This window comes from Vicugna pacos, chromosome 9 (genome assembly GCF_048564905.1).
Source record: "Vicugna pacos chromosome 9, VicPac4, whole genome shotgun sequence".
In the NCBI taxonomy this organism is placed as follows: Eukaryota; Metazoa; Chordata; class Mammalia; order Artiodactyla; family Camelidae; genus Vicugna; species Vicugna pacos.
This window is the reverse complement of record NC_132995.1, coordinates 55042236-55070225: the sequence shown is the minus strand read 5'-3', so window position 1 is coordinate 55070225 and position 27990 is coordinate 55042236. Positions and strand designations below refer to the sequence as shown.

The 27990-nt window shown below is 54.6% G+C and overlaps 1 protein-coding gene across 2 annotated transcripts; it reads left to right on the top strand.

The window, feature by feature from the left end:
• On the top strand, positions 1-27586 carry PHGDH (phosphoglycerate dehydrogenase). 2 transcript variants are annotated; one of them, XM_072967894.1, is made up of 13 exons: positions 15-290; positions 6125-6276; positions 8063-8128; positions 11109-11163; positions 11255-11353; positions 18253-18385; positions 18926-19074; positions 20620-20772; positions 23736-23868; positions 25068-25198; positions 25772-25838; positions 26132-26369; positions 27275-27414. In XM_072967894.1, exons 1-12 carry the CDS (start codon positions 153-155, stop codon positions 26347-26349), a joined length of 1494 nt encoding a protein of 497 aa, XP_072823995.1. In that variant the 5' UTR covers positions 15-152; the 3' UTR covers positions 26350-26369; positions 27275-27414. The 2 variants fall into 2 exon arrangements, with proteins under 2 accessions (XP_006216204.2, XP_072823995.1); XM_006216142.4 differs by lacking the exon at positions 25772-25838 and having other exon boundaries at positions 1-290; positions 27275-27586.
• The last annotated feature ends 404 nt before the right edge of the window (positions 27587-27990 follow it).

Here is a 27990-nt window from a genome sequence, read left to right as displayed (position 1 = left end):
AGACATTAGGAGCAGGAAGGGGGGATAAAGGGGGAGCGGGAGATCGCGAATCCTGCCCAGTTACATGAGCACGCCAGCGGGAACAGCCGCTTCTCTGTTTAGGTGTTTCTGCCAAGGGAGGAGAGCCGCCGATTCCGAGGCTGACTCCAGCAATGGCCTTTGCAAATCTACGGAAAGTGCTTATCAGTGATAGCCTGGACCCTTGCTGCCGGAAGATACTGCAAGATGGAGGGCTGCAGGTGGTGGAGAAGCAGAACCTGAGCAAAGAGGAGCTGATAGCCGAGCTGCAGGTGAGGCGAGCGGGAGAAAGACGAGGGCTGCGTGCCATCCTCCGCGGACACTGGCTGGCCGCGCTCGGCCCAGCGCGCCCCACCCTCTCCCCCCATCCCTGTCCTTGGTGTCAGTCAGTCTTGGGATCTCCTGAGATTGGGGGCTAGGGAGGGCGGGGGAGGGAGGAGATGGAGGCAGAAACAAACGGCGGCAAGCTGCAGGATGCAAACTTTCTGTTGAGTTTGCAACCGCATGTTTCTCGTTGGCGTGCCTCCTGCCAGCATTGCAAAGTGCAGGCTGCTCCAAATGGTCCTGCAGGCTGCCCGCGGGATGCCAGCGCGGCTTCCCAGCGTCTTTGCGCTCTGTGGCCCCGGCAGCTCCGCGCCGCCTCTCTCTCCACCCCTGACTCTCCGCGCTGGGGCGCCAGGGGACGGGCACTAAAGTGGCTTCCCTGCGTAGAGCTCAGGGACCGGCCATCCTTCCCCTCCCAATCCCTGGCTCCCCTAGCCAAATTCCGCCTTCCTGGGAAAGGGGGTGGGCGCGGAGGTGCCTGGCGAAGTCCCAGCCTGTCTCGTGGCTGCCTGAGAAACTGCAGGGAAGTCGGCTCGACTCAGGCAGCAAACGCCATACCCGCCTTTCGTCTGATGCAAGAGTGCTGAGAGTTTTCACTGCGCCTTGGCCTCCAGGGAGCGCTCCGAAGAGGGGGCTGGCGCGGGCGCCCGAGATCCCCGCGCCGGCCACGCGGCCGCGCTGCCACTGCCGGGGTCCAGGCTTAGACTCCGCCCGTGGCCTCGGAGGATGGCCTCACCTTTGGCCTGACCAGATCGAACTAGAATCCGATCCCAAACAACCTCAGGAAATGTACATTTCTTAGCAGATCTTTCTCAGAAACGTATCTCCGACGGCTGTGTTACATAATTAGTGCAGTCTAATTCCACTCTTTTCCTACCTTGTTTGTAAGGGCCCTGCGAGGTTTGCTGGCCTCGTCCAGGATTGTGACTTTTTTTTGTGAACTCTTCCCTCCAGTTCCCGCACCTCTTACTTCTGTACCTCACCCAGTGTCCAGGCGTCTCAGACCCCACCCCCCAACTCCATTACCCCGCAGTGTGGCCGCCTACCAACCTCAACCAGTCTCAGCGCGGATCCACCCCCTCCACCCTTCTCTACTCCGAGAGCCCCTTCAATCAAACCACAGAGGCAACGGCTGTTGCTTGAGCTGTGAGTCAGTCACATGCATGGTCCTCCTGACTGCCTGTGCCCCCTTGTCTGCCCTTGCATCTGCTGCTGTGTTTCTCCGTGGACCCCCCCTGCCTCCCCTCCCCCATGGTGCTGTATCTGGGTATCCAGCCCCTGTCCTGTACTTAGAAAAGTTTCTGACTGGTCCCTATGTTCAAGAAGCTTGTAGGCCTGGCCAACACACCGGGAGATGACTGACCAGATGACACAGTACTTGAGCACTGAGACCATCCAGCAGCATGGCCTCTGTGGGTTCTGCTGCTGCAAATGGAGAGAAGGGGGTGATCTGCTTGGACATGGGGGGGGGTCAAGGGCCTAGGACCCAGTCCTTGGAGCTTGATGGGAGGTGGGCACCTCACACCTGTCACTTCCTCTTTTGTGTCAATGGCCTTGCTTTGCGCAATGGCCAGAAGTCAGTGAAGTGGTCTCCAGACCACCTTCTGACCCTCACCTCCACCAGAACACCAAGTTGGAAAGAGTGGCCTGGACTTGGTGCTTTACAGCCGTTTTATAGAAACCAAAGTCCTGTACCCCAGGGGTAGGGTGGGGACAGGGAGTGGTCAGTGCAGAATTGAGAAGAATGGGAGGCCTCTGTCGGTGGTGGAGGGGTCCCATGAAGTCGGCAAGTTGGCGGGATGGGTGGTGGGAAGCTGGAGCTGAAACTTGGAGGATGTTTGAAAGGCTCTGAAAACTCCTGGCAGGAGAGGAGGGAGTCTGTTGGCTAACGGCCACTGGGCATCACTGAGCGGTTTAGGAGTGCCTGGGCTTTCTGTCTCTTTTTGTAAGACATTAGATTCAGAGAGCTGGTTTGTCTCCTTGGACCACCGGAGGGTCCTCATATCCATGTCATGCCTTGTTACTCTTCATGGAGTGGAGTCTGGGTTAGTGCCCCCTGCCCTCCTCTATTTAAGCCTTTTTCATACTGAAGGGAACTTGAGTACGTTGCCTGAACCAGGCTTGCCCTCTGTTGCCCCTCCTTGGTATTCTGGGCAGGCACAGTTTACTCTCTCTCACTCCGTGGTCAGAAAGTACAATTATCCACCAGAACCACGCTTTTCAGATTTGAAGTAAATCACAGCTTATTAGTGGGTAATGAAGTCAGTTTAATGGACCGTGATTAGCATTGGAAAAAAAAAAAGTAAGACATAATCAGAGAACGATGCAGATAGCTAGGCTAAGTATTGTGTCATGAAATTTGTTTCAATTACGTGTGTGGTGGGGGTGTGTGTGTGTGCGTGTGTGTGGTTATGTGAGCATAAAATCACAACTTAAATGCGTGTTTCTTACCGTGGGCTATAGTCAGAAATTTGGAAAACATTGGCTTGGAATAATAAGAGCATCTTGTTTGGAGCTCAACAAACTGTTACTTAGACTGTGTGTCCCTCTTCTATCAGCAGATGTCGCATCTTAAATAAACCTAATATGCAGGGACATTTAAATCTTACCACGTCTCAATGACTTTTACACTTTGACCATGACCCACAATAGGAAATTCATTTTTCACATCACAACTCAGCACACACACACGTGTGTGTACACACATACACTAAAGTTTCATGGAAGATTATCCTTACTATATGTGTTAATTCCTAATACTTTCTTCTGTTTCGTTAAATGGCAGTGCTGGTCAGAATCCACTACCTCGCTGGTTATAGCCTGCCAGAATCCACTACCTCTACTGGTAATGCATTTAATTTACTGAACCACATTTATATCTTTTTTTTTTCAATTGAAGTATAGTCAGTTATCTCTGCATTTTAAGAAAGGAAAAAGAAGGAAATACTTTTCCACGCCAGAGTCCACGTTTTGAAAGACTCTTTTAAAATAGCAAGTTTCCAGCCTTTACACTAGGATTTGTTTTGCAAAAGTTAAATAGCCGTCTACCTCATCAGGATCATGCATGTTGTGCCAAACAGTGCCTGCCTGCATTTTCTGTAGCTGGGGAAAATGACCTGAAGAGTTTTTTTGATTTAAGTCAGACACAGGAGCTATGCTAGATCCACCCCCAAGGCCGAGCCTGTCCTCCTTGGGAAAGGAAGCATGTGTGAACTTGAAGAATGTGAACGGGTTTCCACTGCTGAGTTGGCAGAATTTGTCAGGAACAGCTGTAAATCCAACAGCAGCGGCCTGCTGTTTTTCAGCTCTAAGGCAGCTGAGGGACTGGGAGCAGGGAGGAGGACCACTAAGTGTAGCAAATGTCTGTTCCAGCTGGCGCTCGTACACAGATACAGCACCCAGAGAGGGGAGAATGTAGACAGCAGAGTGGGTGCGGTGTTGAGATTCCCACCGCGGGAGTGCCACAGAGGACCTCGGGATGCTGCAGAAGTAAAGTTATAATCACAGCAAACCGCCAGGAGGATGTGGGAGGATTTGCAAAGGGCCACAGTGGGCGTGAGTGGAGGAGAGGAGTGGGCAGCATGGAGCCAAGTAGGACGACGTATGGCCTGAGAAGGGGTGGTGCCTGGGAGTGCAGGGGTTTTTGGGGATCAGCCAGAGACAGCTTGGCACAGAGGCCATCAATAAATGTGTGCTGATTGAATGGATTCATTGATAATGCAACTGAATGAAGAACTGAATGGAACAGGGGTAGTTGAGGATGTAAGGGGTCTTGAAAGCTTGTGAACTCTGGCCACAAGGGATGCCCGGATCAGGTCTGGCCACAGCGTCTGCTGAAGGGGAGTCTGCCAGGGGACAGATGAGCTCTGTGTACACATCTGCGCTGATCTGACTGCAGGCTCTTCACACTTCTTGGCTTCACAGAAAGCTGGTTTGAGGGGCACACCCTTGAGGGAAAAGAGAGAGACTTGGGTTAAATCTCCATAAGGGAGATCCTTCCACAGAGAGAGGCTGTGCTTGTTAAGGAAAAACTAGTGCTGTTCCTGGGCTTGTCCTCAGAGCCTGCAAGAACAGGGTGGACGCCTGGGCAGTCTGTATCCTCCTGTCCACTCGATGTATCCTCTGGGAAGCGGATTGCCAGATTTGAAGAGGGGGTGGTAGCTTTGGAGAGAGCATTCAATTTCAGAACCACAGACATAAAAGGGCTTGGAGTGCCTGTGAAGGATCCTCCGTCTAGCTCTGCAGTCTGGCTTAGCCCCCAGCCAGTGAGGATGCCTGAGGCATGCACACTTTCAGAGAAGTAATTCTGGAGCCTCTCCTGAGCACTCATCCCAGTGCTGAGAGGCCCTCCAGATCTAAATAGGCTGCAGCATAAGCTTCATTTCTCTTCTCCCCTCAGTGGAAAGAAAACAGCTTTCTTCTCTCTGCAGGTAACTTGTCCAAACTTGTTCCTAGGCTCGGGGCCTGTGTGCAGTAAATACAGTGAGCCCTCACCCTGGATGCCAGATGCTCATGGCCTTTCTCTGTCTCCAGGACCTGTGTGGTGGGGAGGGAAGAGAGAAGGTTCTCATGGAATCCGGCTGGGTGCTCCACTGGGGACAGGCAGCGAGACCTACACTTGCAGGTGTCTGATCAGACCTGGGCGGGACCCCAGGGGCCATTCCTTCCCACACTTTCATGTTACAGAAGGAGACCGGGGGTGGGGGTGACATGACTGGCACTGTGACTCCGCTTGTTATTGGCAGACCCCAGACTAGAGCCTGGCCTCCTGGTTCCCAGCTTGCTGCTTGTGCAGTGACACGAGCTGTGGCGTCACCCACCTGGGACGGCCTGTTCTGGGCAGGCTCTGCATTTGTTCACCTGCTCCATTTCCTGGGGATTCTCATGGGGAGTTTGGCAACAATATCCTTATTTTGTGAAGATGCCACCGGATTCTGGTTGGGCCTAAGGAAGACTGTCCTGGGGTCTGGCTTAGCCCAAGTGCAACAGCTCTGATGAATCCAGAAAGTCTGATTTTTTACACATATATACATTTTTAGTCTAAGACTGCCTGGGTCTCCGAGTAACTATAGACCTGTTTAATTGTTCTCTCCTCTTCCCCTCTCTTCGGTCTCTTATTTTAGGAAATGTTTTCCTTTTAACAATTTGTCTTTTTCAAAAAAAAATATTGTCAACTCTTAAACATTTTTTTGATTTGTTTAGTGGGAAGGTAATTAGGTTTGTTGGTTTGTTTATCTTTTTAGTTTAATGGAGGTCCTGGGGATTGAACTCAGGACCTCATGCATGCTAAGCATGCACTCTACCACTGAGCTACACGCTCCCCCCTTAACAATTTGTCTTCTATTCACTTCATTCATTCATTCATTCATTCAGCCAACCAATATTTATTGAGTGCCCCCAGCATACCAGGCACAGGGGCTTACAAAGTAGAATCCGATCCCACCCACCCCTTCACTAACTCCTTGTCAGACGGAGGACGTGATGTCCACTGAGCAGGGCCACGTACCATGCCAGGTGTTGTACCTGTATCTGCCTCACTTCCTCCTCACACCCTTGAGGAGGCCGAAGCTCAGAGTCATAGCCCGTGAGGGCTGGAGCTTGGATTTGACCCTAGGCCTGACTGATGGTGGAGGCTTTCCGGGGTGTGTGCATGTACAAAGCCTCCTCTCCTTGACTATTTCCAAAGTCAGCCAGCCGGCAGGGGCTCTCATTTGGGCAGAGAGGCTCTCCGAGGTCTCAGAGACCAACTCTGTGGGCCCTGGTGTTTCTTCTTCTGCCTCAGGACTGCGAAGGCCTTATTGTCCGCTCGGCCACCAAGGTGACCTCTGACATCATCGAGGCTGCCGAGAAGCTCCGGGTGGTGGGCAGGGCTGGCACAGGCGTGGACAACGTGGATTTGGAGGCTGCCACAAGGAAGGGCATCCTGGTCATGAAGTAAGTCGGGAAGCTTGTGGTGGGGGTGGGGACTGACCGTGAGGAGGAAGGAAAAACCTGTAGGGAAGGCAAAGCCACGTCAGAGTTAGAAGGGCTCCCAGGAGGACTCCTGCTCCAGGCTGAGGCCAAGCAGGGGGTCAGCGCTCACAGCTGTGTGGTTCCCTGGGTATTGATACTGAGGCAACTTCAAAATGCTTCAGAAAGCTGCCCCGCAGGTGCTTGCACGTTGCAGCCCGATTGGGGAATCAGGAGAATGCAAGTGAATTTATCCTGGTCCCTGCTTCAGGCCCGCCCTGCCCTCCTGTGGTTCCCTCTGGAGCCAGGTTTCCTTGGCTCTGCTTTGCTGTTATCTCCCTTCTGCAAATGCACAACCTTTGCTAGGAGAAGGACTCTGCATTTTTTCTCCATTCTCACTTCTCGGCACCCTTCTGGGGCCAGGACCGCAGTTTGTTTTTCAGGCTTCAGGGCCAAGAGGAAAGGGTCCCCTTTAGAGCTGTTTTTGCAGAAACCCAGGGCAAAGGTCACGGCAGCGTGCCAGCACTAGGTGACACTCATTTCTGGCTCCCATCTGGCACGTGGACGGTGTGGCAAGGTTATCTCTGGATCCGCTTCTCTGTCCCCAAGCCTTTTCTCTTCCCTCAGAAGCCTCAGTGTCCTTGAGACCTATAGAATAGGGGTCAACTGACCCCGGTTGTCTGCCTGAGGTCAGTCTCCAACAGAAGAAATGTTAAACGGTAACCCACCCTGGTCACCTCTTGTCCTGGACCCAGAGGCAGTAGCCCCCCACCCCTGCCCCTCTTCCCGTGTCCCATACAGCCTGATCGTTCTCCTTGGGCGACAGGAAGCCAAGTGTGCTTATGGAAAGACAGACTCTGAGAATCCTTTTATCTCGATTTTTAATTTTCTAAGAGCACATTCTTTTTTTCTTTTTTTTTAATGGAGTTAATGAAGATTGGATCCAGGACCTCGTGCATGCTGAGCACGCACTCTACCACTGAGCTCTACCCCTCCGCACTTAATTTCAAAAAAATAGAACCTCTTGACCTTTTTTCTTCTGGTAACCTTCATTTCCAGAGAAGAAAAGACCCAGTAGAAGAAGGAGGGTGAACACGGGTGTTAATTATTCCAAAAAACAAACAAAAGACTGAGAAAAGAAAAAAAAAGCTTCATGGATTTTGTCTTTATTCTTCTTTCTGTAAAATGGGCAGAGTCAGCACTGCCCTGTGGTTTACATGCGAGGAAGCTTTCTCAGTGCAGAGCTGGTTGAGAGATAGAAGGAGAGGTCAAACAGGTGGGGATAAAAGCCAGGTCAGGCAACTTGGGAAGGTCTATGGGCAAGGGGCCGACATCTGCATTTGTCATGGGCACAGCCTTGGTCAGACTGATGGCACAGAGCAGCAGGGACTGGTGCTTTCTGTCGGCAGGTAGATCCTGAAATAAGAGGAGAGAAAAAGGCTGAGCCACACACCTCTCTCCCAGTCGAGAGTGATACTTCTCTGTCTCGGGAGAAGTCAGTAGGTAGAGAGAGGCCAGGTGTGTTTCTCTAACAGCGGTCCTTCCACAGGACAATATAAAGTCAAAGAGGGAGTTTCCTTCCAGCCCTGGGATTAGGGCAGGACTACGTCACAGGACTCAGGTAGTGGCGTGGGCTTGGCAGTTTGCAATAAGCACAGGTAAGCTCACGGAGCAGGAGAGAGCATGGTGTGCACTGGAGGCGATCCACTGGGCCAGGAGTGGGACTCCTGGGTCTGGCCCTCTGATGTCCCCTTTCTTCTTCGATCTTCAGCACCCCCAATGGGAACAGTCTCAGCGCTGCGGAACTCACCTGTGGGATGATCATGTGCCTGGCCAGGTAAGTCCCTGCCTTCTCAGCAGAGTCAGTCTCTGTGGTATGTCAATTATTGTGACTCCCTAAGCAAACTGACCCACGGAAACGTAGAAACACTTCAGCTTGGCAACACTCAGGCTGCTAAGAAACTTCAAGGCCGTCCGTGCTCTGCTGAGCTGGTTCTGGCACACCAGGGTCAGGTGGCGTCTCAGGTTCCCGGAGCTTAAAGATGGGGAAGGGCGGTCACAGGGCTGCTGCTTATGACCTTGGAGCAGGCTCCCTGAGAAAGTAAATGTGTGTGTGGTCTTGTCTTTCTCCTTCCTCATTTCCATCCTCCATGCCAGTCACAGCAGGAGGCCCCTGCAAACACTATGCCTTCTCTCACCTCGAAGTCTCTCAGATGCTGTTTCTGAGGCCGGGAGCATCCTTCCCCTTCGTCTCTGTCTAGGTCACTCTCATCTTATTCTCCAAGATTAAGCTCAAGGGTTAACTCAGCCAAGAAACACTCTCTGGATCCTCAGCTGGATTCCCTATTCCTGGCCCTCAGGGCTCATCTCTGTCACTGTCCTCACAAATCTGTATGTAGCAGAACGGAACAGAAAGCTGCCCTGGGATCCCCGTGCCTCCCTGTGGATTCATAACACATGGGATCTCAAAGGTCAAATCTCTTGCTCTTCCAGCAGGCACTGTGGGGGTGGGCCTCTTGGGTAGAGGGGACAGCCTAGGGACCAAAGGAGGTGGTGTGTAAAGTACAAGAGTCTTGCTGCGTGGGGTGGTGTAGTGACAGGCAGTGGGTCCATGGGATGGACGGGAAGCTGCCCTCCAGAACATCTGGAGAGGACTTGAGGTCTGATGCCCTGTTGTCACTTGTGCCATTAACTTTGGTGGTGTTTCTCTTTTTTTTTTTTTTTTTTTTGAGGAAGGGAGGGAGGGAGTGATCTCAGAGCAGCTTTCTGATTCTCTAACTTTTTTTCTGGAGGTGAAGTTTCCCTCCAGAGTCAGGAGTGATTTTCCTCCTATTCCAGGACCAGCTTTATTTAAAGGAGTAGGTGAAATGGTGGGATTCAAGGGAAGCGCCCTGTCCTCAGCCATCCATCCATGACCTCAAAATGTTTCATGAAAATTAAGAAATAATCACCCTATAGGAAGAAATGACCAGTCTCATCACCTACTGTGTGCTGGTTTCATCAGACTGCTTACCTAGCAGGGCAGCAGTAGGAGGGAACAGGAGGTCGGACAGTAAAATTAAGAGCATCGGGCAATGTGGGCGGAGAGCGGCCTGCGCGGGCCTCTCGGAGGGGGACTTTGAACAGGTGCACGGGTCCCTGAGGTGCAGGAGAAGCGCCTGACATGGAGAGAGAGGAGAATGCAGCGAGTGGAGAGTTGACCGTTTTGCCGGCTTTACTTTCTCTTACAAGTCAGGCCGGCCACCGTTTAATTCTCGGGAGGTCCCCCTGCCCATGTCATGATCCTCCCGAGACTGACCTGGTGAGGACCCCAAAGTGCTGAAACCTTTGGGGAGGCTCCACGGCCAGCTGGATGGGGCAGCAAGAGGGCGGGTGTGGGCCTGGCTGTGCTCCGTGGTCTAAGCACAGCTCTTAGCACCACGCGGTCCTGCGGGCAGAGGTGAGGAGGCGGAGGCATGGAGAGGGGGCAGGCGGGCTCTGTCTCACTCGGTAAGAGGCGTTTTTTCGTCCGGCTTTGCTGAGGGAGCACTTCCTCAAGGCAAGTCATCGTCCTTAATTACATTCCTGACGTGAGGCCCCTCTGCGGAGGCTAGATGGGCTGGGGCAGTGAGATGGAACTTCCTCCCCATGAACTTGCTACTTCAGCTTTGTTACTTACGCTTACCCATGCGCTCACGGGGCTCTGACCGTTGAACAGGTTCCCCGTCAACCTTTGCCTCGGATGGAAGTCTGTGTCCTGGTGATGTGTAAACAGGAAAGAATGGTTTTTATGTCAGTAGAGCAGGAATGCAGAAACAGTTTTCTTAGAATCTCTCTTTTCTCTCTCTCTCTCTCACACACACACATGCACACACCACTGAATTTTGTGGCCAGCAGGAAAGCCTACGTTTGAATACTCAGGAGGCTAACTGGTGGGGGTGTCTTCCATGGCTTTGAATTGACTCAGCTACTTCTAGTTGAGTGATGCTGGGTGAGTGTTTAACTCCCAGTGCCTCCCCCCATGCAGTTGTTCTGAGCATTAAACGAGGTAGCATGTAAACATTGTTTCTTGTCTCTTCCTTTTTCCCTTCCAGAGAAGCTTAGAGGACCATGTCCCATGTGACATGTCATGCCCTCCCACCTCTAACATTGCCCTAACTTCCTTTGTCCCTTCTGGAAAACACATGGAGACTCAGACCTCCAGGTTGACCAATAGGAGGAGATAGGCTGTGTGTGTGTGTGTGTGTGTGTGTGTGTGTGTGTGTGTGTGTGTGTGTGTGTTTGGTGGTGGGACAGGAGGTGGTGTAGATGTTAGTGTAGACTGAAGCACTCTCCCATCCTAGTACAGCCTAACTCTCCTGGGAGGATAAGTAATCGGCTGTCCCTGATACAGGGGAAGATGTCATAGGCTGTGGCTCTGCATGGATTAGGAAAATGAAAATCTTTGACCTTCTGGAGCACTTTATGCCATCAGAGGCCACCAGTACCCCATCCCATTATCCCTACAACCCATGGAGGACCACCTATTGCCTTTTACACACCCAGAGTCACTCGGGTTGATACTCCAGCAGCTGAAATGGAATCAGAACCTCCTCCCAGACTCCTTGCTGGAGACAGAAATCCCAGGGCTCCAAGTTGGGTCTTGCCAAGGGTTTCCCTCTGCTCCACTTCCTTGACCATCCTGGGTGTTTCTGAACCTGAGCCCCCAGACTCAGCCTGAGCTTGGTTCCCTGGCGGAATGACCCTCGGAGGTGGTCGCTGTGCAGCCCTCATGTTGCGCCTCCTTCCTGGGCTGGTGGGGTCTGGGACAGGGCTGCTGAATGTGTCTGTCGTTGCAGGCAGATTCCCCAGGCAATGGCTTCCATGAAGGATGGCAAGTGGGAGCGGAAGAAGGTGAGCAGCCGGCCTTGCCTCGCCCCGCCTGGCTGGTGCCTGAAGTTCTCTCTGGGTGCTGACTTCAGCTTCTTGGCCTGTTTGGTTGCAGTTCATGGGAACAGAGCTGAATGGAAAGATCCTGGGAATTCTTGGCCTGGGCAGGATTGGGAGAGAGGTGGCCACCCGGATGCAGTCCTTCGGGATGACGGTGAGAGCTCACCAGACCCTTTGGATGTGGGGCTTCCTGCAGCAGCTTTGGAAGAGAGGCAGCTTTGCTGGAGGGGAGCTCAAGGCTTTGTCCTAAGAGGGGCTGACTCCCCTTCAGAGCCCCCGACTAAATAGGTGGTAAATCAAGGGAGGGAGGGAACATTGGCCTGCAGATCTGGACACCTGAACTCAAAATCTGGGAATAGTTGGAGGTCCTTCCGCTCTGGGGTGAGTAGCTGCCCTGAGTCCCTGTGGAGCAGAGAGGGGGTGTCTAGTATCTGGCCTGTCCTCTCCTCCCCTGCTGTGAGGGCCTCCTTGTTTTGCTGTTTTTGTCTCCTGTGATAATTCAGAAAACAGGAGCAAATTTACTGCCTTGTAACAGAGCAATTGGCCATCCATCTTCTAGCTCCCCTCATAGCCCAGAGAACATTGAAAGGGGCTTGCCTACGCACTGTGAGATGATTGTAGAGCCGATGGTCCTGGAAGACCTCACGGGCTTCTCAGAAATCATCCCTGACCCTGCCTCCCACCAGGGTGCCCCCTTTTCCTATTCTGGGAGCTCAGTAGCCCTTCTGGTTGAGGGAGGCTTGTCATCAATAGCAGTGCCCCCCACCTCTGGAGGGGGAGCACAATCCAGGAGACCTTGCCCAGCGAGGGGGGAGGCCATTCAACCAAGAGAAGAAACCCACAGGGATGCCCAAGTATGAGATATGAGGCAGCTGGGAGTGCTGGCGGACCTCTCCAGGTTTTCTGTGGCTGTTCAGGCAGGGATTGTGGGTTCAAACTGCAACCAGGAAAGCATTAGTTAAACATTAAAGAAAATAGTTTTGAAAATCAGATCATTGCTGGTCTAGAAGAATTTACATAGAGCTGCGATGGCATTTTCCCTTTTCCCCCTATTCCCTCCTTTCTGCAAGACCCTCCCACCTTCAGTGTGTTAGAAGGGACCTTAGAGATTAACATTTAACTTTATATCAGCCTCTGGGGTTTGCAAGTTTTTGCTGAAGGCTCACGGCAGATGGATGGTGGACCAGAGCCCGGCGGGCATCCCACTGTGCCACACTGAACATCTTCTCCCTCCTGCGTCTACTTCCCACCGTATATATTTAAGTCAGCCAGACGTCCTTCCTAAGCCTCAGCCCTGGGAAGGGCGGGCACTACTTTTTCTGGCTCCTTGAGAGGTGGATGTGGCCCTGCAGGATCCATTGATCATGGAAATGAGCCAAAGCCATGTCCTCTGTGCTGGGTGGTGAGGTGCCAGGAGCCACAGGGAGCCCTTTCCCCTCCTTCCTCTTCTGTGAGGGATCAAGGTCAAAGGTTCAGCTTGTGGAAAATTTGGATTGTCTAAAAGGAGGGGTCACTTGGGGTGGGTATAGCTCAGTGGTAGGGTGCATGCTTAGCATGCATGGGGTCCTGGGTTCAATCCCTAGTATCTCCATTAAAAATAAGTAAATGAACCTAATGTCTCTGCCACCTCAAAAAAACTTGAAAAAAAGCAAAATAAAATTTAAAAACAATAATAAAAGCAGGGGTCAGGAGTGAAGTAAAACTCAGGGAACATGTAGCCAAACAGATGAGCGTTTCCTTGATGATACAGGGACTGTGGGATGGTTGCCAGGCCCAGCAGCCATTCCACTATTCCCTTCCATGTGGAGCCGCAGCACCCTGGACTCTCCTATTCGGAAACACTCATTGTCAAGGACTTGAGACTTTGGCAGTGACTTAACCCAGACGAAAAGCCCCACCTCATTTCCTGGATGATGGAAGTGACTGGGAAGCTTGTCTGTTCCTCTGGCACCACTCAGCTACTCAGTTGCTGCCTGAAGCTGCTTCCGAGAGGCACAGAGGGGTGTAGGACTTGAGCATCAGCAGCGGAAGTGACTGACACCGCTCAGAGATGACTAGAGCCTGCTTGTGAATGCACACCTGTGTCTCTGGGCATAGCACAGAGGACAGAGCTACAGACAGAGCTGGCGCCAAATGGAATGAGTGGTCCTAGGAGGGAGTGAGGCCCCCGTCACTGCAGATACACACACGAGACTAGGTAACTACTTGGCCAGGATGTGATGAGGGGATGGAGCATCGGCCGAGAGGTAGAAGCAGGTGCCCTTTAGAGCCCTGACACCTGAGCATCCATCATCCCATTAGGCTACCAGTCTCTTTAGTCTGTGAAATGGTCCTGGCAGTGAGTTCACAGTGTGGTCATAGGAAATGGTGTCAAATTATTAAGGACTGTGTTTGGTACAGTAACTTGGGATAAAAACCTAAAGACACCGAGGGGACCAGCAGGCACTGGGGACACTGAGTAGTTCTGGTCGGGCTGGCTTGGACAGGACTACGAAGCGCAGGAAGGTTATCTTTATCACCCCCTCTGTCCTGGCACCTGGGGTCCTTTCCTAACCCAGGCTGTTAGCCACTATTTAGGCTGTCGATGGGTGACCTCTACCTGACCCTGTCCAGGGTATCAGGATTTAAGGGCTGACTCCTGCGTATCACAGGGGTTACAAGGAGAGACCTTGTGCTCCTGTGTTGGGGACAGACCGCCCTTTCCCTTCCTTTCTTTGTGACTGCCTGGTCACTCAGGGGAGAGGGAGTTCAGCCAGGTGGCTTCCCAGTACCACTTAACGTGTGTGTGGGGGGATGGATGCAGGGGGAGCCCACCTCGGCTGCCCCTCCCGGCAGCACAGGCCTAGGACGAGCCCTGGTGTGCCACCCTGGAGCCGCTGCTGAGTCGCCCTGAGCCTCAGATGCCAACGTGGGCTTCAGGGTGATTCTGGCAGCCCGCAGCCTGCTGGGGTTCTGAATCGTTCAGGTCTTACGCTCTATACTGTTCTTTCTTCCTGAAGCCTTTTCTCAATGATGTTGCTGAAAAATATGGTATAATTCTGGAAACTCGGCTCCTTCAAGCTGGCACATCCCCTAGAATGTGTGAACAGGCCCCAGCCAGCCAGGAGCTGAGCCTTGCACTTTCTTATCAAGGTTTTCTGTGAGGAGCTCAGCAGCTTCTCTCAGCAGCTTCTCTGCGGCCAGTGTTGTCCTGAATCTAACATTAGCCCAGAGGCATGGACGCTGAACCCAGGGCACCAGTTGTCACCAATTTTTTTCAGGTCCTCTTAATGTTTCCTGAGGTCTGCCGTGTTAGATACTGTGACACAATGGCCCTCGGGGCTCAGTGTTATCATCCCAGCTTTACAGATAACAAACTGAGGCCCAGGAAGGTTATACGAAGCTCACGGTAATAGGAGTAGTAAGTGGTGGAGTCCAACTCAGACTGGGCCTCCTGACTTCCAGTCGGGGGCTCTTTGCCCCGCACACTGCATGCTGCCGCCACCTCTGTCTTTGTCCTGATCCCCACTAGTTAACCAGTCTCCGTGCCGAGTCACTGCTCAGCCATTCTCAGGACAGGCAGCTCCCATCTCAGCCTGGTACCTGGAATCCCTCCTGCCCTAGAGCAGTGATGTTCGAATTCTTTCTAGAACCTCAGGTTTTAGATACAGGTAGGTGCCTTAGGGACACAGGGTGCCCGCCCGGCGGGGCAGCAGGTGGTGGGACTCTGGGCCTTCACCTCTGCAGCTGTGACTTGATCTGGTTTTATGTTGGGTTTCTGTTTAAGATCTTGTGTCCGGAGGGAGTCCCAAGGCTAAGCCGAAAAGCTGGGCTCTGGGGCAGAGAGAGGGCGTGACCGCTGGCTTCTTTCTTGGAGCCTCTTTACTTTGAAGGCCTCCTTGCCCTTCTCCCTCCTCTGTCAGCCAGAGGGCAGGGGGGGCCGGCACGGTCAGCCTCCCAAGGCTGCCTTCTGTGACAGCAGCTCGGAGGTTGCCCCGGAGCACTGCTTGACGAGCGGGGGTTCCTCTGTTGCCCCAGCACCAGGACTCTGCCCGGGGCTGGGACTGGGATGTGGAATCCCTTTGTGTGTCTCCCCAAGGCTCCTCTCTAGGAATGGATGGTGTGCACCCAGAAGTGCCCCAGCTTCTGTATGTGAGGACATCTGACCTTTGCAGGACACGTCGGGACCCTACTCAGGCATTGACCTCCTGGGCCTGATGTCACCCTTTCTACCCCCTGGCCTCCAACACAGTTTCCTGGTGAAGGAGCCCCAATTAGCTGCACTCAGCTCCCGCCCGCCCTGGGTATCTCGAGTGGAAAGTGAAAGCAGGGGTTTTCTCAGTCTAATTCTTCCCCTGCAACTGTCTGGAGATGAACAAGGTACTGTCATCTATGACAGCTGGGAGATGCTTGTCCCCGCCTCTCCCGTCCACTTCCCTTTAGCCTCGGACACCTGCAGTGGGGCCACTGGGCCAGACTCAGCCTGCAGGACCCTTCCTCCCGGCAGCCCCATGCTGCTTCTTGGCTCCCGAGAGCCCAGAGGCAATAGAGTTATGTGAACTCGCTCCACCAGGCTTGGCTGTGTGACCTCTCTGGGTGTCCCCATCCTCTGCCTGCGCATGGGAAAAGAAGTACATCTGGATTAGACATGAATGGGGCCTTTATTCCAGCCAGACTCAGCGCCAGCAGACAAAGAGGACTTGTGAGAACAAGGGCAAGGATCCTCTGCTCCCCGGACATCTCACTCCCCCCGTGAAATACGAGTAGGCTACATTGGGGGAATGGCCACATGGTCCTGTCCTGGGTGTGAGCTCAGGATCCTGGAGGGCCTGGGGGAGGCAGCCCCTTTCCCCCAAACCTCCGCCAATGGTTGGGGTGCAGCACACTTGGCTATTTTTTTTTAAATACCTTTTTTTTTTTTAACTTGAAGTTAAACAATGTGTCCACTTGGCTGTTTTCACCCTGCAAGTCCCATGATGAAAACATGTGCTCCAAGAGTGACACCTCGTTCATAACCGTTTCCTTTTCTAGGAGTGCCAACATGATAACAGCTCTCGTCTCTACCATTATTTTCTCAAATAACTTACGTTTACCTAATTTCAAAAGAAATTCATGATCCATGGTGAGAAGTCCAAAGAGCATAGGAAAGCATAAAGGGGAAAGAAATTAATCTCCCCCCGTAGAGATGAGCGCTGTTGAAGTGTTAATGCTTTGCCTTCTTTCTGGTTTTTGTTTAATCCTGGGCCAACTCTGAACATTTTCTCAGGGCTGAGGGAGCTTTCTTTCCACAGAACATTGAATTGTTGGAAATCAGAGCAGAGAATGACTTTGTGCTGAAGAGTGCTACTTTCCTTAGGCTTGAGGACCCCGGCCTGGAGGGCGCTGACTTGCGCCTTGACACACAGTTGACAGTGACTGGGGCAGGACTTAGGCCCAGGTCTCCTGGGTCAGAACCCATACCTTGGGTCCTGCAGACCTGCCTGGCTCAGTCGGCTATCCTGCCTTCTTGAGGACCCCGATGCCTTTGAGATTCTCATGGCTCTTAACACCTCTTCCCCTGAATCAGTGTTCCTGACACAGATGGAGCCCACAGAGAGAGCCCTGGCAAGGCCTGGGTGGGCCAGCCAGAAAGAGATAGGTCTTCGCCGTTGCAAGAGGCAGATGCTTCACACCTGGTTGCACGTTCTTCCCAGCTGCTTGTGCTGCCTTGGCAACCCCTAAAGCATTGCCCTTGCTGAGAGAGGTGTGGCTGGCACAGGACTGGTGCTGATGTAGGAGCCATGTTTCCATGTGTTTCTACCCCTGTTTTCTCAGGTGGGGCTGTGGGCCTCCCCTCCCACCCCTGGTTAGAGGGTATGCACTGGGAGGGCAGGCTCTGGAGCCAGAATTCGAGCTTGTGTCCCAGCTCTACCACTTGCTACTACGTTTGTGAGCTGGGCTAAACCGTTTAACCTCTGCCTGAGTTTCCTCATCTGTAAAATGGAGAAATAACAGTACCTAACCCATCAGGTATGAGACACACAGTAAATGCTAAAGACGTGTTTGCCATTATCAGCTATGAGTCTGTCCCTTCTTCCTTCTCCTGAGCTGTCTTCTTCAGTGTTTCCTCTTCCCATCAACCTGCGATGACCTTTGGTGGGTTTCCCAAGGTGGTGAAGTTTACACCGCCGAGCTTCCTGCCCGTCCCCATGTCCCAGGAGTCAAACTTCCTCCCTTCTCTGCAGCCTCATGGAGGTCCCAGTGCTCTGGGGGCTCAGCTCCTCCCCGGCCAGCCCAGACCAAGCTTCTTTCTGGGTCCTCCCCATCCAGGGTGCCTTGATGTCTCTCACTTTCCTACTTTTGGTGTTCTTCCCCACCCCAGTCAGACCTGCCTCATTGAAAGGATCTCTCCTTGAAAGGATCTGTCGTTAGTCATGTATACCTTTGTGTGATTAGTCATCACGTCATGTCTTCTAAGACAAGATGCACTTCAAGGCTTGTTAAAAGAAACTGCAAGAGAGGGGACCACACTCTCCCTGCTGGTCTTCCACCCCCTTCCTCAGTGGCGAGTCCTTGTCTCATTGGTAACCCCGCCCTGCACCACCATGCTCTCCTCCCCGACTTCTCCCTCACTCTGTTGAGGTGGCCCGTACACCTGCCTGTTTCCTGGCCTGTGGGGCCTCTGGCTGCAGCCAGTTTCTCCCTTCCTTTTGCTTCTGCCTTGTGGCTCCCGCACTGCTCCCCCAAGAATTGTCCTCCTTCACGTGGGGTCCCTACTTGCCAAGGGCTTCTAAGCGCCACTGGTCCAACCGCACACCAGCTGCTTGTGCACCCATCTGAGATTCAGAGCTTGGAGGCGGGCGAACCTCCCTCTGAACTCTGGCCCTGTCCCTCTGGTGTGTAAGCCCCACTTCCTTCAGCTCTAAAGTAGAAAGAATAGTGCCAACCCCCTTGTGTTGTGATGAGAGATAAACTGGGAAAGGCTTAAGAGAGTGCTTGGTCTGTGGGAAACGCTCCATAAACGGTCTCCGTGATTAATAACACCAGGACTAATAATTAACAGTGACACTTACTGCCTCTCTCTCGCCTCTCCAGACTATAGGGTATGACCCCATCATTTCGCCCGAGGTCTCGGCCTCCTTCGGTGTGCAGCAGCTGCCCCTGGAGGAGATCTGGCCTCTCTGTGATTTTATCACTGTGCACACACCTCTCCTGCCCTCCACCACAGGTAGGTGTGTCCCTGCTTGTGGGTTGGCCATAGTAGCCACAGACCAGATAAAGGTGGACTGTCAGTCTGGGCCTTCTGCCTACACTGGTGACCAGATAGCGGGGGTTGGGGGGCACACCCAGGTCCTGCGAGCATGGAGCCTGGTGATGCTTTGTTACATGGCCCTGCATCAGACCAGGGAGGGGTGTGCTAGCTAGAAATGCGTGGGATCTGCGTGAGCTGGGTCAACCTTTACGACCAGTGATGCCGTGGATTCATCCTGGGGCCACTGCAGGCCTGTCTGGTTCCTGGGCCCATTTGAAGTCCTTGAATATCTCAAGGACTTTTGGGGTGTTTCTAAACTGAGTCTGGTCCAAATCCGGAACCAGGACTCCTGCCCCAGAGCAGGGAGTGGGTGAGACCAGTGAGGCGGTGGTCCTGCAGGAAAGAGGCCTTTGGGGAAGAGCAGGTGCGGGGAAGGGAGGGCCTCTGGTGGGGATGCGGGAGAGCTCGGGGGATCCCGGCACCATCGCCACAGGAAAGCTCCTCCCTCTCTTGCAGGCCTGCTGAACGACAGCACCTTCGCCCGGTGCAAGAAGGGGGTGCGCGTGGTGAACTGTGCTCGGGGAGGGATAGTGGACGAAGGCGCCCTGCTGCGGGCCCTGCAGTCGGGTCAGTGCGCTGGCGCCGCGCTGGACGTGTTTACAGAGGTCAGAGCCCGGCCCGTGGTCTTCGGGGGTGGGGAGACGGGAGCGGAGGGGCTTGGGAGGGAAGCCCAGCCTGTACAGAGGCCGGGGGCACACTGTCTGTGGGTCAGAGGTAATAGGTCAGAGGTAATAGAAATTGTGTCGCCAGGAAGAACACCTATGTGGCCTGAGGAGCCCTTGCAGAGCCTGGTGCAGAGGCGACCCTGCTGTCTTCTGCAAAACTCAGATTTTAAATAGAACCTATCCCTGGCCTCAGGCTCCTAGATGGCTTCCCTGTTGCTAACTCAGGGGAAGTCAGAGCAGCACATCAGTTCTGAGGTGGAGGATTTGGGGCGGGAGAGAGGGGTTTAACGTACTGATAGAAGTCTCTGGGGAAATGAATCTCAGTGTCCCTTGGCTTTCCTTTCCCTCCCTGTCTTCCCAGGGAGGGGAAGGAAGCTGAGGATAGTGGTTAGAAGCCTTTCCCCTGGTCCCAGGGGCTGCTCTCCCTAGGTCTCTGCAGGAGCAGAGACACAACCTGTGCTCACCTGCTGCCCCCGTCCTGCCCAGGTGGAGTGATGATGAGTGCATTTCCACTTGAATCCCTTTGGCCTGTCTTAAAAATCCTGCTGCCAGCGTCAGGGATCCAGGGGAGAGAGCGTGAGCTTTGTTAGGCAGAGGGGGTTTGCTGGTTACCAGCTGGGTGGCCCTGGCAAGACCCTGGCCCTCGGAGCCCCTGGATCACTGTTTGTCCCCTGCTCAGAGCATAGTGTGCATCGGGTTTGTAGTCCTGGTCATCTTTCTCAACTGCATCGTCAGCTCCTTGAAGGCAGGGGCGCACCCGGTCCTTCTTGTTTTGCCATTTCCCACCACAGCCCCTCTCCCCTCTCCCCACACTGGCTCTCTTCGGGCTTCTCATGGCACTTAGTACTCTGTAGTCAGCACTCAGACCTACGTGGCCAAAGTCCAGGGGGAGCCAATGAGTCCTGGGGAGAATAACCAAAAGAGAGGAGGTGTCAGTAACATTTCCAAGCTGCCCAGTGAGCAGAAGGGGTGGAAGGGGCACTGGAGGGTAGGGTAGGGGTGCCCAGGTGAACCGCCTTTCGTGGTGAGAGTCTGGATGCAACAACTGTGCGGAGTGCACATGAAGACTGCTGAGGGCTGACAGTAAGTGCTGGGGCAGAGGGTTTGGGTAGGGGACTAGGGTGGGGAGGGGAAAAACCAGTGACAACAGCTACCACCAGCTGAAAACCTCTATCACTGCATGATCTCCACAATAGTGTTAGGTAGTAGGTAGTATTAACCCATTTTATAGATTGGGAGACCGAGGCTCAGAGAGATGGAGATTTGTCCAAAGGCACACAGATAGTAAATGGTGGAGCTGAGATTGGTCTAGGGCTCTGTCTACTCTGCTGTGATGGGACCTTCACAAGGAAGTCGGTTATTATTGGGTCCAGCGACCACCCTGACCAAACGTAAGCAGGAGGCGGCCTCCCTCCTGCCCTCCTCCCCTCCACCCCCCTGGGGCGGTCCGTGGCAGCCCACCCAGAGGTGTCTCTTCCTGGGCAGGAGCCCCCGCGGGACCGGGCCTTGGTGGAGCACGAGAACGTCATCAGCTGCCCCCACCTGGGAGCCAGCACGAAGGAGGCGCAGAGCCGGTGCGGGGAGGAGATCGCCGTGCAGTTCGTGGACATGGCAAAGGGGAAATCTCTCGCCGGGGTCGTGAGTATGCCCTGTAGGGCTGGGCCTGGAGGTTAGAGGGAGGAGCTGGAGAAAGGCTTGTGGTTTCTGGGGCTGATGATGGGGCAGGGCTTGGGGGCAGTGAGTCAGTGCCTGGATTCAGCCCTGGGAGCTGAAGATCAGAGACCCCCACCTGAGCCAGCGCTCTGAGGGGTGGGGAGGGGAGCTGCCCGGGATTAGCCTTGATCGTTGAGGCCCCGCCACGGGGAGCCAGCTTCACCTGTTATGTTGTAGCCCCGCTGCAGAGACTGCGGCTTTTCCCAGGGCCCTGCCTCTAGAGAAAGGTTTCTTTGTTCTCCACAGGCCTTAGGAGTGAAGGAGCGTGGCTGGCTGGAGGGCGGGACGCCCGTGGTGGTGACAGGTGGAGGATGGCTGTGCGGAAAGCTCCGTAGGGTGCTCTCAGCTTGTGACCCTGAGCACGCTTTTCATCCCCTCTTTCTTAGAGCCCCGGGTAGGGATACGCCCTTCCCTGGCAACCTGTCACATCTCCACCCCAACCCCAGCCCTCCTCGCCAGCTGGCCCCTTACTTTCCCCAAATCAGGCCTTCTCGACTGCTCAGAGTGGGCCCTTCCAGGTGTGTGTTTCTCCTCCAAGCCGAACCTGACTTACACTTCAAGTCCTGTCAATTTTGTTTGGTCTTCAGATGATCCCTGAGGTCCAGTGGGTACCAGATACTGTCCTAGCCCTTTGGGGATACAGAGATGGACGAGGAAGGCATAGCTCTCCTTCAAGGGGCTCGCCACCCACCCCTTCACGAAGACTTGCTTGGCCTTTCCAGCTCCATCCCAACCCTTTTGCAACAAACCACATTCTCTCTTGTTATTAAGGTTTCATGAGTTTATATCTTAGCCTTTAACTAAATTCTAAGTTTTCAGAGGACAACTCCACCTACCCCCAAACAAAAAAACCCAGATGTAAGCTGCTCTGCGGCTCATGTGGCTCTGCCTGGGGCATTTAACCTACAACGAATGAGGGTAGGGGCAGGGGCTGGGGGGTGGTCCCTGACCTTCCTGACTCAGCACAGGGATTTTGACTGTGGAGAACAGAACTGCGGCAGGAGAGACGTAGGATGCTTTGTCCAGCCCTGCCAGCCCTGACTGAGAGCCTGGCTCTCCAGGCTACCCTGGCCTCTGCATCCTGAGAAAGTAAGGGAGCCCGCTGCTGTCCTATGGGGCTGGCCACCCCAGGTGCAACTGGCAGGCCCGGAGAGCCTGGGGATGACCACAGCACGACAGTCCACCAAGAAGCGTGGTCCGTCTGAGTCCGCGCCTTCTCCTCTCTGTGCTGGGTCTGTGGGCTCCTCGGGACAGGATACTCTTTCTTGCTCCCTCTGCATGCCATGGGCTGCCTCCCTGGTGAAGCTTCAGGGACCCAGGTGAGGTTTGGGCTGTCACCATTGCCACCTGGTCTGGGCTGCTCTCTTCCCTTCTCTCTTTCTTAAGAGGTCATATCTCTTGGTCATATAGTTAAACTTGGCCAGTTGACCTCTCCAACCACAGAGGTGGGTAGGGTAGAGTAGGCATTTGGAAAGAAAGTCATGTTTGTCACATAGGAAATCTGTCCCTCATTCTCTACTGGGTCCTCTCCAGTTTAGTTCTGCTGTAACCTTAGGTGCAGACTAACGTCTGGTCAGGTTGGTGCCCAAAGGCGTCTGCTCTGCCTGGAGCCTCCTACTCACCTTCTAGAGAAGATGACTTTTACTCAGCAGACCTTCGGCAAGCACCGCCCTGGGGTGGGGCGCTGTGGCCCTGACAGAGGACAAACCAGGTGTGATGACTGCCTTTGGGGCTGCTCAGCTGAGCACTTTCCCTCTGCCTGCTGCAGGCTCTCGCCTCCCTAGCTGTTGCCTGGTGCTTCTGCTCTTCTTCCCGCAGCTCTGGGACTCATTGCCCCTCCTTTCTGGGCCCCCCAGAGAGGATCAGGGAAGCCCCTTACACAGAAGGGTCTGCTGGGGAGTCCCGCCGCCTCTGTCCTTTCCAACATCACAACTCTCCTTGAATTCTCTGCCAGTTGTAGCTTTATGCAAGCGGGAAGAGAAGTGTCTATGTTCTCTTTTCATGACATCTGATCACTGCTTGTTTGATTTGCCTCCAACACTAGGTTTCTAATTAAATCCTTCTTAGATGGTTTTATTTATGAGTTGCCTCAATAAAAGTGGCCAAATACATAACACAGCCAGAACGTCTTGAGCTGCAAGATGGAATGGACATTTTCACCAGAACCAGCTGGCTTTGGTATCGAGCCCCTGGCAAGGGTCCGGCCGGCCAGCTCCTAGACTCACAACGTTAAACGATTGTGTGGCTTCTGCCTCCGTCAGCTGCCCAGCACGTCTTGCGGGGGTGGGGGGTGGAAGTTCACAGGGGTCAACATTTGAAGAGTGATAGTATCGTCAAAAGTCTACGAATCCAGCCTTATAAACTGGTATTTGGGCAAAGTGTTCTGTGACAATATAAAAACCACATTAAAAAAATCAAGATAGAAAGTAAAAATGAAAGCAAATTAGGAATGCCGTCCCAGAGACGCCTACCACTCTACGTCCTAGTGGCCCGTGACTCCCTGTATGTTTTATGTCAAAGACCCACCTTCCTTCCGCAGCACAGTAAAAGCGAGTCTCCCCAGGCTGGCACAGGTCCAGAGGAGAGGGAGATGTCCCTCTCCCCCTTCCCTGCTCCCCTTCCCGCAGTTTGCAGTGGTCTTGGCCTTTTTGTGCCCTTTTCTGGCTCCTCAGGTGTCCTCAGCTATAGGAACAAGCTGTCGTCTTGTTGGTGGCTGATAGAGGTTGTCCTTCCCCACCCCCCAGCACCCAAAGCCAGGGTGACCCTGTGCCTTCTGCTCTCCACGTGGAGCTGGGTCCTGGCAGGAAGACCTTGTTTGGGTGCCAAATCAGGCAGGTGTGCCCTGTCCCCACCTCCTGATCTCAGCCCCAGGGCCCCTTTCTCCGCAGGTAAATGCCCAGGCCCTTACTGGCGCGTTCTCTCCACACACCAAGCCTTGGATTGGTCTGGCAGAAGCTCTGGGGGCACTGATGCAAGCCTGGGCTGGGTCCCCCAAAGGGACCATCCAGGTGACAACACAGGGTGAGCCGGGGACTCTGCAGGGGGAGGGGGAAGCGGGGCATGTCTGCCGCAGGTCACAGACCAGTGAGGGGCTCGGAGGTGACCCAGGTCTTCTGACTCCATGTCTCATGTTCTGTCTGAGTGTGGCTGTCCTGCTGTCGAGGGGGGGACAGAGGGGAAGGGGTACAAAACCTCACTGGGAAATATACTGAATTGTCATAAGTCGTGTTTATGCAGTATTTTTAAGATGTGCACGTTTGGAGTGCACGAGGGACCTCCACAGGATTTGGAGTTTCGCATGAGAGGCAGTAGGATTGGTGGAGGGAGTCCGGGTGAAGTGGCAGAACCTTTTCTGGTTTTGAGCTGGTTGCTTACCTGCTGTGTGGCTCTCCCTTCTCTGAGCCTTGGGCTCTGCACGTGGGACGTGAGCGTCAGGGCGGGTGTGCCAGACAAGCAGGCGGTGGGGATGCTTTGTGCTCCGTGACATACTGAGGTGGGCTCTCCGGCAAGCTGATGTCCTCGGGGGTGGGAGTGGGGCATCCGCTCAGCAGGGGAGTGGGGCCAGGACAGCGCCCCCTGTCTGCCCCTCTGCAGGTTCTGTCTGTCTTTGCAGGGTCCGGCCCTGTGCAGGTGTGGTTGAGAGAGCAGGGAGAACTCTGGTCCCGTTCACCCTGCTGAGTGAGGCTTGTCCCCTCCACTGACAGCTGGGGAGAGATTGGGGTGCTGGTGGGCAGACCCAGCGCCGGGCAGGGGCAGAGCCAGGCGTCCCCACTGGCCTGAGTGCCCAGGCCCCAAGGAGGCGAGGCAGACGGGGGCGGCAGGTTCTCTACGTGTCCTTTTCTGCTTCTGTTTCCCGAGGCTGGCAAGGGGGTGAGTGCCAGCAGGGGTGAGGACAGGACCTTTTCCACGTCCCCTTGGGGAATGTCAGGCAGGACAGGGTGGCCAGGCCAGGGGCAAGTGTGCAGGGGCCGTGGAGGCGGGCTGTTTTGGAGGGGCGTTTCTTAGACTGGTGTAGAGTGTCCCGGGGGGCCTGGCCTGAACCCCGTGTGTCTCCCACCACTGGCTCTCCATCCTCCAGAGAAAGGCAGAACTGCGCCCCCCGGAATGGGGTTAGGGTCCCCCAGGGCGGTGAGGACTCGGAACCCGGTGCCAGTGGTCTGCTGCCCCCTCCCGTGTTGTTTGACACATGGCGACTTACGATGGCTTCTCTCGGTCTCCAGGAATGTCCCTGAAGAACTCTGGGAACTGCCTGAGCCCCGCCGTCATTGTTGGCCTCCTGAAGAAAGCGTCCCATCAGGCAGATGTGAACTTGGTGAACGCCACGCTGCTGGTGAAAGAGGCTGGCCTTGAGGTGTGCACCCCGCCTGCCTCCCCCCTACTCCTGCCCTGCTCAGCCCCGCCTTGCTCCCCTGCATTTTCAGAGCACCTGACAGCTCCGCTCATTGAGTGGGAGCCCTGGGTGCGTGCCAGTGTCTACCTGTGAGAGTGGCAGGACTTTCGTCATCTGCAAAGTTGGAGGTACCATCAGCCTCTGCACGTTGCTGCGAGTGAACTGATGCTCGTGAAATGGCTTTGTGTATGAGCGCTGTGTGCGCAGGAAGGGTGGCAGGACCCCCACATCCCAGCTGAGGAAGTTTAGGCGCCAGGCTGGGAGCTGGAAATGAGCCCAGCGGGCTCGGCCTCTAACTCTCTATCCAGGGCTCCTATTACCACAGCACCTGGCTGCCTGCTTAGCGTGCAAATTCTGGCTGCTTGCAACACACCCTCTTAGCCTCTGCTGCCCCTCTTGGCTTCCCTTCGGCGTCTTCCCTCTGGTCCCTTTTTTAGATCAAAGTCTGTGTTTCTCAGCCAGTGGGAGCTGGCAGAAGCAATGGGCAGGAGAGCTACCAGGCCCCTTTCCTCTCCCCGCCCTGCACTCCTACAGGCCACTGATTCTGGGCAGGAGGCAGTCAGAGCAGGAGGGACCAGGCTGGATCGGCCTCCAGTGGCAGGTCTGCTAATCCTAGCCCTTCTCACAGCCCTGCTCCCTCCCTCCCTCTTCATCCTCCCCAGTTTCCCCGCTCCTCTCCAAGCCTTTACCTGTAGCTGGTAGATCTCTCTTTGCCCTCCCTTTAGGGAGGTCACTGTCGCAGGAAGCTCACACTCAGGGGCATAAGACTTACCCATTTGCTCTTTCCCCCAGCCCTGAATTGCTGAGCGTGTCAGCCAGGCTGAAGCCCCACAAATTGGCGATTAGGCCGGAGGAAGGTGGGCATAACCTCGACTCCTTGCCGTCTGCCTACAGGTGACCACCTCCCACAACCCTGCTGCACCCGGGGAGCAGGACTCCGGGGAATGCCTCCTGACTGTGGCGCTGGCAGGTGCCCCCTACCAGGCTGTGGGCTTGGTCCAGGGCACCACACCTGTGCTGCGGGCACTAAACGGAGCCGTCTTCAGACCAGAGGTGCCTCTCCGCCAGGGCCTACCCCTGCTCGTGTTCCGGGCTCAGCCCTCCAGCCCTGAGATGCTGCCGACCGTGATTGGTGAGGGAGCCTGGAGGGCTGGCGAGTGCACCCGAGGCAGAGGCGGGCATGTGTGTGTGTGTGTGTGTGTGCGCGCGCACGTGCGTGTGTATATGGCTCTGTCCTGGGACTGGGCTCCCTGGACTTTGCTTCCTTCTGCCCCTCTCCACGCCTGCAGGCATCTCTGGATCTGCAGCATACAGAGGGTCTGTCATGCCAATTTCCAGGACATCTGGGGAGTGGGTACGGAGCTCAGAGGGAAAGTGCCTTATCTAAGGTTGCAAAGCAGGGCGGCAGGGTTCGGGCCCCGTGCCCCTGTGATGAGCCAGGTGCTCACAACATTAAGTGCACAGTTTAGATCTGTCTGTGGAGCTGCATCCCAGGAACTCCAAGCCCTTGAGAGGAGCCTCTGACTGCAGGCTGGGTGGCCAGCCCGATCCAGCAAAGCCTGTCAGGGCATCCCTGCCAGCAGTTGTGGGGATCTTGCACCCGCCCCAGTTCCCTGGCGCCTGGCTGCTGGGGGTTCTGGAGCACGTCCAAGTCTGGCAGAGAGGATATCCACAGATCTCAAAGGGCCTAATTTCACTGTCCTTGCCAGCTGCCCAGAGGAACTTTCCCCTGCTTTTCTCCCTTGTTGATTTGGATAAAACTAGCAGACAGCAAGTCTGGCATTACTGTAGCTCTCTGTGGCTACTCTTCCCTCCCCTGCTCTGCCTGATGGTCAGAGTGTTCCTGAAGCCTCTGGAACAGCGAGGGAAGCTGGGCAGAGCCCTCTGTCCCCTCTCTGTCTCAGCTCTTTGGCTCTGAGAACATCACCCCCGTTGCAATGTTGATCTCAGGAATCCAAGACTTGCTAGCCAGCTCCCAGCCTCTTGCTTCTCCTTCCCCCACGCCCCGTGCCAACCAGGGGTTTCTTCTACTTCCAGGCCTCCTGACAGAGGCAGGAGTGCAGTTGCTGTCCTACCAGACCTCAGGGGTGTCAGACGGGGAGACCTGGCATGTCATGGGCATCTCCTCCTTGCTGCCCAGCTTGGAGCCCTGGAAGCAGCACGTGACCGAGGCTTTCCAGTTCCACTTCTGACCTTGGGCTCACCCGTCCCAGCCTAGCGAGATTTCCTGAAGAGCCATGCCCTCTGGGAGAGGAGATCTGCGTTCATGGGGCTGACACTGCTTAGGCTCCTGCCCTTGTCTGACCTCCGTGGTACAGCAATAACCACTTAATAAAGAGCCTACCCATACTCTCCGGGCGTCTTGGTGTTGTCATTACCCTGAAGAGCCACCAGAGGGCATCCGCAGGCCGCTGTGAGGCTTGGCTTTGACAGCAGAAGGGAGATCTAGATGGACCAACTGCATGCCTGGGTGTGGGTGCCCTGAAGGGGATCCCTCTGCTGTCTCTCAGCTTATTCAGAGGCATTTTTTAGGAACAAAGCTCAAGGTGTCTTGGAGTCTTGTGCTATTTCAGATATCCCTTCCAAGAGGGAATATAGATGCACATTGATAAATATAACTCAACAAACCTTCCCAGTGCCAGGCACTGGGGTAGGTGTCTGCCCAGGGGGAGGACGAAAGCTCCGAGGGCGGCCCTAGCAGTCTCCGTCTGTTGAGGGGACCGAGCACACAGCAGCAGCAGCAAGGAGAGTGC

Coding starts and splice junctions, on each gene's coding strand:
- PHGDH (XM_006216142.4), top strand. CDS start 153: ATGGCCTTTGCAAATCTACGGAAAGTGCTTATCAGTGATAGCCTGGAC. Junction 23,869..25,067: donor CATCCAGGTGACAACACAGG/GTGAGCCGGGGA, acceptor CTCGGTCTCCAG/GAATGTCCCTGAAGAACTCT. Junction 26,370..27,274: donor GATGCTGCCGACCGTGATTG/GTGAGGGAGCCT, acceptor TTCTACTTCCAG/GCCTCCTGACAGAGGCAGGA.